General features: G+C 40.5%; 1 protein-coding gene across 1 annotated transcript; it reads left to right on the top strand.

The window, feature by feature from the left end:
- Positions 1-3,582: 3,582 nt before the first annotated feature.
- Positions 3,583-10,507, top strand: LOC146507421 (P2Y purinoceptor 4). The gene is made up of 2 exons (XM_085179594.1): positions 3,583-5,448; positions 8,702-10,507. Exon 2 carries the CDS (start codon positions 8,719-8,721, stop codon positions 9,712-9,714), a length of 996 nt encoding a protein of 331 aa, XP_085035720.1. The 5' UTR covers positions 3,583-5,448; positions 8,702-8,718; the 3' UTR covers positions 9,715-10,507.
- Positions 10,508-12,465: the final 1,958 nt, after the last annotated feature.

Here is a 12,465-nt window from a genome sequence, read left to right as displayed (position 1 = left end):
CTCGGTGTATTTAAACCAATATTCTTATTTCCTGTGCCCTCGTGTCTCCTGTTTGTGATGTACAAGCCCTTAAAAACAATCCTGGAAACACTTGTAGTATAATGTGTATTTACAGATCCTGTGACTCTGATCTTTCAGCTCCTATGCGATACCCAGATAAGCAATAAGTGTGACCCATGTGGACAGTAAACAGTCTGCCTTCGATTTTTCTTAGTTTTCTGTATATATCATCATCATCATCATCATCATTGAGAACATTTTAATATCAGATAAAGACAACACAAGTAAAATGCAGAAGAAATGCAGGTTTTAAATTATGATTTTATTTATTAGGGATAAAAGCTGTCCAAACCTACCTGCTGTGAAAAAGTCATTGCCTTCTTTGTTAACTGTGTGTAAAGCTGAGTTTCACCAGCCAAGAAATCACATAACATAATCTGTCCGACAAAGTGAAGTAGGCTAAAAGATTTAAATTGCAATCACATCATGATCTAAAGAAACAAATCTGAAACAAAAGAACTGACTTCTATCATTCTGGAAAGGGTCGCGTTGAAGGTGTTCATGAATCAACAATAAGAAGGAGACTTGACAAAAATGGCATCCATAGAGCCGCAGAGAGCTCCAAGGGAAAACCACTGCTCACCAAAAAGAACAACAAGGCTCATCTTACATTTGCCAAAAATATCTTGCTGATCTGCAAGATTTGGGGAAAATATCATGTAGACTGATGAGGCAAAAGTTGAACTTTTTGGAGGATTTTGGCCCTGTTATAAAAAGAACAGGCAGCAGTTCATGGTGGCCCTGTCATAGTCTGGAGCTGCTTCACTGTTTCAGGATGACTCGCCATCATTTAGGGAACCATGAAATTTGCTCTCAATCCGAAAATCTTGAAGGAAAATGTCCAGCTATCAGTTCACATCCTTAAACTCAGGGCGCACTCGAGTTATTAAGCAGGGCAGTGATTCAAAACACACCAGCAAGTGCACTCCTGAATCACTCAAAAAGGAAGCAGAAGGGTTTAGAGTAGCCTAGTCCTAAAAGGCCAGACTAAATTTCTATTGACATCATTCAAACTGTTTGTTCGTGCTCCAGTGTGACCAAAATAAAATAATTCTGCAAAAGGAGCCACCTCAAACTCCTCCACAGGGATGTGAAAGAGTCATAATCAAGTATCACAAACACTTGATTGCAGTTTGTGCTGCTAAAGGTGGAAAAAACAGGTATTAACTTTAGAGGGAAAAAATAAATCATCATTTCAAAACTGCATTTTCATTTATGTGGGTTAGCTTTCTGTAATATTACTTTTTTTTTCATTATCTACAATATTCAAGTGTGAAACGTATACAAAAAACTGAAAATTTGCAAGGGGACAAATAGTTTTGTCACTGTAACGTATAACATGGTAAATTGTAAATGGCTTGTATTTGTACAGCGCTTTACATATTCTTATATTATAACATTATAACACAAATAACAGAATAATATGAAGCAGTCCAAACAAATCTCAGACGTCTGAAAGCTGCAAATAAATGCATCAGTTTAAGAAAAGACTGCAGAACACGTCTGTCTGCCCTCAGACGGAGCACACAGTGTTATTCTGTCTGGACTATCCAGGATTCTACATTTCACCACGATGTTGACAATATTTCCCCAGCTGGAAATATGCACCGTTTTTGTTCCCCTCATTGTTTTTCCATTAGGTCACCTGGCAATTCCCTACTGACTCTCACATCCTCTACACACTATCATGTGTCCCTGACGTGTGTTACTAATAAAAGCAGGTCCGTTGTCAACAGAAGATGCAAAGCAACAGGTTTCTCCACGTGTTTACAGCTGACGCAGTTCAGTAGTAGACTACTTCTCTCCAACATTATTTTAATATAAATGAATCCATCGGACAGATGGAAGATGATTTTGGCCCCTCACAGCATTTTAAAATGTTACTATGCTGGATTATGTCTTGAGTACTGGACCAAATAGTGGCATAACAGGACAAAACAGGAACTCTTTGAATTCACAAGTAATATCTGCTAATACACACACACTGCATCTCCTTTGTGTAGTTTGTCATCTCCAAAGGACATGTCTCTTCTTTCATAGTGAAAGAGCAAATGTTTTTCGGGACACACGGGTTTCATTAAGTCACCATTGAAGCACCTGCTCACTAAACATAGCATGTATATAAAACAAATCTATCTTTCAGGTCTGAAACGTGACGCCAAACATGGTGGCTTCTTTGGTTACAGTGTTGCCTGAGACCTTAGTGCACTTTCCTGATAAATTTAAGGTCGTTTCATGTCACGTAAAACACCATGAAATTAATTTAGTACATTTTGGTCCTTTTAGAATCAGAAAGAGGGCTACGATGCCTGTCGGGTGGCCCTGTGTTATGGCTGACAATTTAGCACCATATGTGTCTGCAGTATTTCTTGGTTTCATTCTCTGCTTATCAGTGTGGTGGCAGTAAAAATGTTCAGCTTCATGCTCAATGCAACTTTCCAGCATTCATCCATTACACAGGTCAGCAGGTAATAATCATCACAGGTACTTCTCTGTTAGTTATTTTCACAATGATTTCAAACCTGTACTTAGTTCTTCTCTAGGACATCTAGTTCTTCTGATGAACTTTTTGATACATTTTGTGTTTGTCCACTATTTTTGGACCAGAAGTCAAAGCGTACGGCACAAAAGGAAATGAAGACTTATTGGTAAAAGCGGTCTGCTGTTTGCATGGTTATTTAAGAACGATGGTTTTCGACTATGTCTGTAAGCAACCGCATTCAAGTGGCTCTGTGAAAACTTAATCAGCTGCATACCAGGAAGTAAACAGAAAATGGGCTGCTGCATGTCACTGAAAACCTATTTCCTACATCCATATTTGAAAAGTCTGTGCATGGTGAGTAACAAAGGAGAAGGTTTCCAACATGATATTCAGCTAACAGAGGGTTGCTACCAGGGTTTCTGGGATGAAACTATTGCTGAATGCTTTACTGTGACAATCCAGATCTAATATTGTACAAAATAAAATCATACTCCACGCCTTTCTCGACATGACTGGAAAATAATAAAGTCACATGTAAAATCTGCACCAAAAAAATGTAGGAAAGTGTGTTTAGGTCACTCGCTTTGTGTTATGTGCTGTGCTTTGAAAAGCACCAACAAGGCTCTGCATTCTGTTGCTTTTCAGAGCTTATGAGACATATGCCTGTGTTTTATTTAGCAGTCTTCAGTCACTTGGCAACAGCATCAAATGTACATGGAACAAGCAAGTAGTAAGGGCGATCGTGGCTCAAGAGTTGGGAGTTCACCTTGTAATCGGAAGGTTGCCGGTTCGAGCCCCGGCTTGGACAGTCTCGCTCGTTGTGTCCTTGGGCAAGACACTTCACCCGTTGCCTACTGGTGGTGGTCAGAGGGCCCGGTGGCGCCAGTGTCTGGGGCGACCTGTCAGTGCGCCCCAGTGTGGCTGTGGCTACAATGTAGCTGCCATCACCAGTGTGTGAATGGGTGGATGACTGGATTTGCAAAGTGCTTTGGGGTCCTTAGGGACTAGTAAAAGCACTATATAAATACAGGCCATTTACCATAAGGCTAAAAAATGAAGCCATCAGGAGTTGCTACAAATTGCAGTTCCTCTAACGAACACTTGAAGCTAATTCCAAAAGAATGTTAATGTCAATAGAATGTTACATAGTAACTTTACAGCATTAAATGGTGTGTGTACAGCTTGGTGCAGAAAATAGATTCAAACCCTGGGGATAGTTTTCCGCTTCCTTGCTACTATATGGTGGATGAAAGTATATTTCAACATTCATCCATGTCCACATCTGGCTGCTTGACTGACAGCATCCCAACAGGCAGTCGTAGCAAATCAATGTGTACTAGGCCTCGCCTTCTCTACCAGAAGAGAAAAAAAAGTCTAAATTTTGATATTAACCCTCTCAGGCTCAAATTAAGTTTTTGTTGCTAATGCACAAAAGAATACCTGCAGTGGTACTTCTGAGTAAAAAAAACTCATAAAATATGTATGTGGGGAATCAGGTTGTTAGTTTTTAACTGTTGCAAATCTGCAACGCCTGCCTGGAAAGGGTTAAAGTTGAAAATCTATTTTGAGAAAAATAGAAAAGTCTGTAAAAAATGAAAAATGTGTAAAAATGTGGAGATTACAGTTGTTGTTTCAAGACAAACTGCTACGGTTGCTACACTTTCTGAGCTGTTGAAATCATTCTTCAGAATCAGTTTCAGCAACAAGAAAGCATGTAAACATATTGTGGTGATGAGTATAGGAGTGCAGTAAAGTGGATTTATGTTGTATCACAAGACAGATCCAAGACGACAATCGACACATTTTTAAGAGTCACAAAACAGACAGAAACACAAGACAATAAATATACTTTGTATATGAAGCACCCCTCATAAAATCAGCAATAAGAAATTCATTCTCTGTGGGTGGAAACGGAGGTCTCGGGCTCATGTGGTCTGATGAAACTGCAGATTGCAAAAAAGTAAAAGAGTTCACATTAGTTTCTGTTGCAACTGCTTTTTCACTGCATGTGAAAAGCTGCATGCTGCAGAGGCACAAACGTTAGCGTGCACTCCTGACACTTTTTCTTTGGTCGAGTTTTTAAATGTGTTTTAATAAAGAACTCTATTAGAACGTAAACAGAAGGAAGATTTGATTAATTATTTATCAGTTATATGGCAGCAGTCTTATCTTTGTATAGATCCATTCACTGAAAAATCTAACGAGAACTGAAACAGAAAAAAAGACTGCTTTGACCTACGGGCATCCCAACAGGCAGCTGTAGCCAATCAGTCTTTCACAGAAGGAGACTCTTAACAGCGCTGGTGCAATGTTAAAAAGAATGTTTACCTTTAACCATAGTGAAGTATGACGGCCATATTGAGAGAAACAAAGTTATTATTGTTCATTTTGACAACAAACTGAAACTGTGTAACAAAAAAAGTGTGAAAAACAAAAAAAAATGTGGCGATTAGAGTTGTTGTTTCATGACACTTCACGGCTGCTACACCCTCTGAGTATTTCATAATTACTTTGACTAACAAGGAAGGAAATGATGTGTCTTTTAGCACTTAAACATATTGTGATGATCAGTATAAGGATGGTGAGAAGATGGTGCAAAAAGCTACATCTGGTCAGACGGAAAAACATGAAATCATGAAAAGATGCGAGGATATTGATGGTTATGCCCTCGAGCAGTAACCAGAATCTGTGTTGTAATACTTTGTTTCACGTTTCACGTCATCTACACGAGGAACATTTAAGGAAATTGTTACTTTGAGTCCTGACATAGCTGGCAGAAAAAAAAGCTGCTGTCAGTAGTTGTCACTGTAGAGCTCCGCCCCTAACAGCTCTACATGCTGACACTCCTCAAGAGAAGCAGTCATTGTGTTACTGGATACAAATTACTGAGGATAACTTCAGCTCTGGTAAGATCTTTAAAAAACAATTGCAATTACAAGAAAGTAGAAGACTTACATATTTTACTTTGCTTTTGCGTCACATATGTATGATTGTAGCCAAGGAAATCTTTCACATTTTCATGGAAGCTTAGAAATAATAAGAAACTGTGAGAAATTACACAAGTACAGTTCTAATTGTAAAAATAAAAGAACATTAATATTTCAGACTGTGGACTAATGAGCAAGAAAACCGATGTACTTTAGTGCCCCTCCGAACCAAAGGTCAAATTTCCTTGAGTTAAGGAGATGAAACTGATTTTATCAACTCATTGTTCCAAAAAACACTCTTAAATGTAAACAGTTATAGTGGACAGTATGGCATCTACAAGTGTCAGAAGAGCTGTTAATTTGATCTTAGACACACGGTTGGTAAGAGTTAAGTATGTGAAGCTGTAAAACTCTTTGTGGAAACTGAATCAGTTGCATCAAATGCAGGAACAGGCAGACCAAAGGACAGCTCACTATTGGAAGATCAGTTCAGTGAGAGACAGAAAAGAAACAGACACAGGATGTGATTCCACAAAAAAGCACAGGTCCTATCAACAGGTAGCTGTTGGTGTTCTTAGAGGACGAGGAAAATCTTCAAAACACCGTTCAGAAAGATAAAGCAGGACAAATGGCTCATGCAGACAAAGACATCCAAACATTTTACAAGAAGAAGCAGCAGCTCAAGATTCAAAACTGCGTATAGATCCATAGAAGTATATCTGAATCTAAAATAGGTTAATAGAATTCTTCCAAAAATTCTTGGATCCAGATCTCTAAAATCTCTGAAATCACAGGCATCTTGAATTCTACTAACAGACATCGTTTTTACATTTTTACATTACCTCTACCAGGGAGGTTAAAGTCTGAAGACAGAAGAAGACCAACAGGCAAACATAACTGCATGTCACCTGACCTTAGCTCCACTGAACACTGACGCTGTTAGGAAAGCTGCCACATCGCGCTGGGATGATGTCACCAGAATCTGGAATCCATGCAGCTCTTCACGCATTACTACAGCACATAGGATAGTACAATTCAAAATGTTCAGACAGGATCATAGAAAGGCTGACAGTAAGAAAGTACAAAGCAGTTAATACGCCTGTTTAAGCCTGATGCATATATTTATTTGTGAATAACAAATAAGAAAAAACGCAGACTGTTGTACTCAGACAGGCAGTTTCAAAGCTGAGCCTGAAGTCATATCAGCGTGGGCAACAAGGGAACTGCTTCAATCTCAAACTGTGCTGATTGAAGTAGATTGTAGAGACTGAGATTGTCGGATTTCTTAAAAGTTGTTCATTATTCATTCAGCATTATAAATAAATAATGAAAAATAGTGCAAGGGCAATAATATAGAAAAGATTCAGTAAGAATTTTAGCCAAATTACATTGTCTCCCTGTTAAATATCGTATAGATTTTAAAATTCTTTTGTTCACTTTTAATATTCTGAATAATTTAGCACCCAGCTATCTCTCTGAACTACTCCACTTATACAATCCCAACAGAGCACTTAGATCGTCCAATCAGAGGCTCCTAGCACAACCTAGGACTCGAATGAAGTCGAGAGGTGACCGGGCCTTTGCATCCGTGGCACCCAGACTCTGGAATAACCTCCCTGCTCATGTTCGTACTGCCGAGTCGATCCAGTCTTTTAAATCACGTCTTAAAACTTATTTTTTTACTTTGGCTTTTGATTCTGTCTAGTTGGCTGGTCTAGCTTGTTGTGTTGTTACCTATTGTTTGTTGTCCTCTTTTATTGTTTGTTTTAACTGACTCATGCTTTTACTGACTGTGAAGCACTATGGTCAACACTGTTGTTTTAATATGTGCTCTATAAATACATTTTGATTTGATAAGAATAAACAGATCAAAGGAAAAAAGAATGAATAAAGTGAGATTAACATGAGGCACTGAAACTGAATCTGTTGAGCACTTTACTCTTACTTTACTGAAGTGAATGGTTTGAATGGTTTCAAGGTGAACAATGCTGCTGTGCAGTTTTACCACAGTCAAATGTCAGGAAGCCTTGTTTTGGGGAAGCAGTATGATGGACACGGATGTGTAGGTGTGTTTATAAAGGAAAAACAAACACACACTTGAACAGCATCAACCAAATGAAAGGATTTTTCTCCATGAATGGGAGGAATTGGCTAAACTGCCAATTCAGAGTTCAAACAAAGGCTTTGGGAGCCTGAAGTGACTGTCACTGATAGTCCTCAATAAACAGGAGCAGATGGCATTAAATGGTTAAAATAATAATAAAAAGAAGCAGGACAATAATACTAATACTTTTGCATGCTGATTGGTCAGTTAAGGATTCCTAACAGCACACAACACCCAGTTTATCTCAACCCATCCTATTAAGCCCCATAAACCCCAAGCAAACACAAGGTTACAAAAACTGAGATGTGCACAACTGGCCAAAACCATACCAAAATGTGACTTGCACTAATATGTGTGTAATTTTTAGGCAAGAACAGCGAGTACAAAGGGCCCATTTATATTCACTGCTGCAACCTTGTGTCACAGTCACTTGTATTTAAAACCGCCATTGAGGTACAGGAGCCGCTGCAGTATTATCCTGAACAACAGGTGGCGACACTCAGACAATATTGTCACACAAACGCTGATATAAATGGCCTGCATTTGTATAGCGCTTTACTCAGTCCCTAAGGACCCCAAAGCGCTTTACTACATTAAGTCATTCACACACACATTCACCCATTGGTGATGGCAGCTACATTGTAGCCAGGGCACTGCCCTGGGGCGCCCTGCCGGACACTGGCGCCACCGGGCCCTCTGACCACCACCAGTAGGCAACATGGGGTTAGTATCTTGCCCAAAGATATTTGACATGCAGCCAGGAGGCAGCCTGGGATCGAACCACCGACCTTCTGATTAATGGCTGACCTGCTCTGCCACCTGAGCTACAACCACCCATATAAAAGAGGAAGAAGTCAAAAACAGAAGCCAAGAATTTGTCATATGTTTGTTTCACTGTTCCAACATCTCCCTCTGTATGTCTGTATGTCTCTGCGCCTGTGCGGGAACATTAAACCGACACAACCATACACTTGCGTCTTGCCTTGGTCGCCACAGCTGAACAGGTTACAAAAAGATACACAAGGTGTGACACCCACGACACAGGCAACGCAGTGAGCATAACTACCCATTACTCTCTTTGGAGCCAGCCTCAAGCGGTGTTGTGATGATTGTTTTGTTTTCTCACAGGTGTGAGGAACTCAAAGATGCCTGGTGAAGTTCTCTCTCAGCTTGGGAACAACAGCAATGCTTCTGGCCTTTGCCTGGCGGAGAGTCAGCACGTGTCTCTCACCATCCTGCTCTGCCTGGTCTTCTTTATCGGCTTCCTCCTGAACACCTTCAGCCTGTGGGTGTTCTGCTGCCGGTTGCCCTGCTGGACGTCTGGAACCACGCTGCAGTTCCACCTGGCCCTCAGCGATGCCATCGCCACACCAGTCACTCCCATGATGGCAGTTTACTTTGCTATGGGGAACAACTGGCCGTTCGGTCAGTTCCTGTGTCAACTCAAGATTGCCCTGCTGAGCTCACATTTCTACGGCAGTACCATTTTCCTCACTCTCATCAGCATTCATCGGTATGTGGCTGTGGTTCACTTCAACAGGAGCTCTTGTATAAAGCGGAAGGAGTTTGTCAGGAAGCTCTGTGCTGGAGTTTGGTCTCTGCTACTGATCCAGGCTCTGATCTTTGCTTTTACTCTTCCTACCTCCACAGAAGGGAAAAACAAACAGTGTCTCTCCATCCATCAGACCAAACTGACAGAATCCTACTTCGTCATTAACTTTATCCTGTTTATCTTTGGGTTTTTACTGCCTTTCTTTGTGTCCGCTGCATGCTATAGCCGTCTCGCAAACACCTTAACTCGCTTAAACATTAGCACAGCTAAAGGTCTGAAAGTGAAGGTGAAATCTCAGAGAATGATAGGTGTGTGTCTGGTTATATTCGCTTTGTGCTTCCTGCCTCTGAATGTGGTACGGACCGTAGGAGTCATATTAAAAAAATACTACCCGCAACAATGCCGTCTTCTCCTTCAGTTTGAGACGGCGTATTACGCAACCTGGATTTTTGCTGGAGTAAACAGCTGCCTGGATCCACTGTTGTACTACTTCGGTTCGCAAAACTTTCGAGATACCTTCCAGTCTTTCAGGAGGGGGCAGGTAGACATTCAGAACAGAAGTGATTCAGAAATGACTGGAAATTTCTAACATGTGGATATGACATGGATATGACTGAGTCTCAAGATCCAGTGTTGGCGGAAGACTATGCTTGAAATTCCCATTTAGAAACAATACAGATGTTATATTGTTAGCTGGTTTACTCTCTACGTACCCAAAATATTAACAGATATCACACAGTACCCATCTTTTATCTATTATTTCACAACTTCTTATACACAAAACTATTCTCTGTATTTTTTCCTTTTCTATATCTATTACTAAATGGTGGTGATGGTAATCACCATATTTATGAACTGCACTGGGGACCAGCAAGTGGGTGGGATTGTTAATAAACTTACAAACCCTACAGCAGACATTCATGATTGCATCCCACCAAACCATGACAGTCTGTATTATCATTGATCTCATGTATTCTAACATTTTCAGTATCACCTGTGCGTTTCCTGTTGTCACATGCCAAACTGCCAGCAAGAAAACCAAGTCATGTGTTTCCACACCACACTCCAAGTTTCACATCCAGACTCCAGCCTGTGGTTAGACAATAAAAGCAGCTAGGTGAAGGTAAAGGAAAGACCATGGTGTGAAACTAAATGTTGGCTCTGAAGTTCTCTGTGTATTAAAGTAACTGTCTTATAATAAAAAACAACTCATATCTTGGTTGTGCAAGTTTTATATTATAGAAGACACAAATAATGTCTTCAAAATGGGGTTTTCTTTATTTTAACCCTCAGAAAAGTTCAAAAAGACAGAATTCAAAAATATAATTAGTGGGGCCCATAAAGAGGTCAACTAAATATAATCAAAACACAAACTTCCAGAAACTGAAAACAAACAAACACAATTTAACTCACAAAGACACAGGTGGTATAATATATATAGTGGTAGGCATTCAAAGTCCTCAGCCCTTGGCCACGCCTTTTGCCCAGACAGGAAACAGCCACCCGCCCCAAACCAGGTAACTCAAAGAAAGAAAAATAATATAATTGGATCGCATTTATATAGCACTTTTTGGGTCCCTCAAAGCGCTTTACAATGCCACTAGTCATTCACTCTCACATTCACACACTGGTGGAGGCAGCTACAGTTGTAGCCACAGCTGCCCTGGAGCAGACTGACAGAAGCGAGGCTGCCATATCGCGCCATCGGCCCCTCTGGCCAACACCAGTAGGCGGCAGGTGAAGTGTCTTGCTAAGGACACAACGACCAGGACTGTCCGAGCCGGGCTCGAACACGGCAACCTTCCGATTACAAGACGAACACACAACTCTTGAGCCACGATCGCCCCAAAAACATAATTAATATAACAAAAAACATCTTTAGAAAAAACCACACAGTGCTATTACGTGCACGCTTCATTAAATTAGTGTCAGGTTTAAGTAAAAACATTAATGAATTATATTAGTGAAGCAACTGCAAATCAAACTAATGAAGTGAATGAATGGACTTGTTTTATCTATGTGTGACTGACGCCATCACACAATCACTCACATCCTCATTTTGACTAAAAATTAGTAACAGTCACAGGGGCGATTTTAGCCAGCATGAATCAAAGCACCCCCAAAGATTTCTTACTTTTTGTGACAATATTTGCTGTTTGTGGACACACTACTATTATTTTTTAATAATATTTTGTACATTTCAAGGACTCTTTTTATGTATCTGTATTGTATTATACGTACACTTTACAAGTGAATCTCTGTCCAAAAAACGCACTCAGTTTACTTTTTGCTCACTGTGAGCATCATTCATTATTCTCCCGCAGTAATGAAGGTTAGGAAACTGTGATCGTGGCTCAAAGAGTTGGCAGTTTGTCTTGTAACCGGAAGGTTGCCGTTGTGTCCTTGGGCAAGACACTTCACACCGCCTACTGGTGATGGCCAGAGGGGCCGATGGCGCGATATGGCAGCCATCGCTTCTGTCAGTCTGCCCCAGAGCAGCTGTGGCTACAACTGTAGCTGCCTCCACCAGTGTGTGAATGTGAGAGTGACTGAATAGTGGAATTGTAAAGCGCTTTGAGGGTCTCAAAAAGCGCTATATAAATGCAATCCATTCTTCTTTAGTAAAGTTTACCTTGCCTGACTGGGCAGCTCTCTGGGTGCTCAGCACCTCCGAAGCTCTGATCCTAGAATCGCCCCTGAATAGTCGTATTCATGCCAACCAACACTGTAATCCATACAGCAATGCTTTATTGTGCAAAGAATTTGATATAATAATTCCCAGTGCACGACGTATTTCCCATGCCCATTGATTCTTTGACTAAAATGCTCCAAAAACTAACAGACTTTGCAGATCTTAAGATCTTTGCAAATTTAAATTTGTCCTTCCCCAATTTAGAAAAAGGTCAGTTTCCTCTCCTTCCACAGATGTGATACACAGAAGCAGTTTCAATATTAGTAACACAGTAACTGTGGGTTTTGTGAAATATTGCCTCAGCTCAAGAGTCCAAGACTCTGTAACACTGTTCAAGTGACATTAACAAGCACTGCTGCACAGACCACTGTTGTGTCAGGTGGCCTCAACAAAAAAAGATATTGAGTGTGCCAGCAGAAGTCAAATAACCACAAACGAAATGCTGGTGTGCTTCGAACTGACAAAAATATGGAGAATTGGAAAATGGCCATTTAATGGACCCAGCACTCCGCACCACAAACTCCACATTATAGTCTAACTTGGGTGCATTCATCGGAGTGTGGATGTTGATTAGTTTGCACTTGTGTTTAGAAGTGCTCGTGAGATTGGGGGTGAATAAGGCATGTTGTATAGAGCGCTTTGAGTACT

The sequence above is a fragment of the Neolamprologus multifasciatus genome, chromosome 12 (assembly GCF_963576455.1).
Source record: "Neolamprologus multifasciatus chromosome 12, fNeoMul1.2, whole genome shotgun sequence".
Lineage (NCBI taxonomy): Eukaryota > Metazoa > Chordata > Actinopteri > Cichliformes > Cichlidae > Neolamprologus > Neolamprologus multifasciatus.
This window is presented reverse-complemented; position numbering and strand designations above follow the sequence as displayed.

Bases quoted from the DNA above. Each gene is read 5' to 3' on its own strand.
- LOC146507421 (XM_085179594.1), top strand. From the start codon at position 8,719: ATGCCTGGTGAAGTTCTCTCTCAGCTTGGGAACAACAGCAATGCTTCT.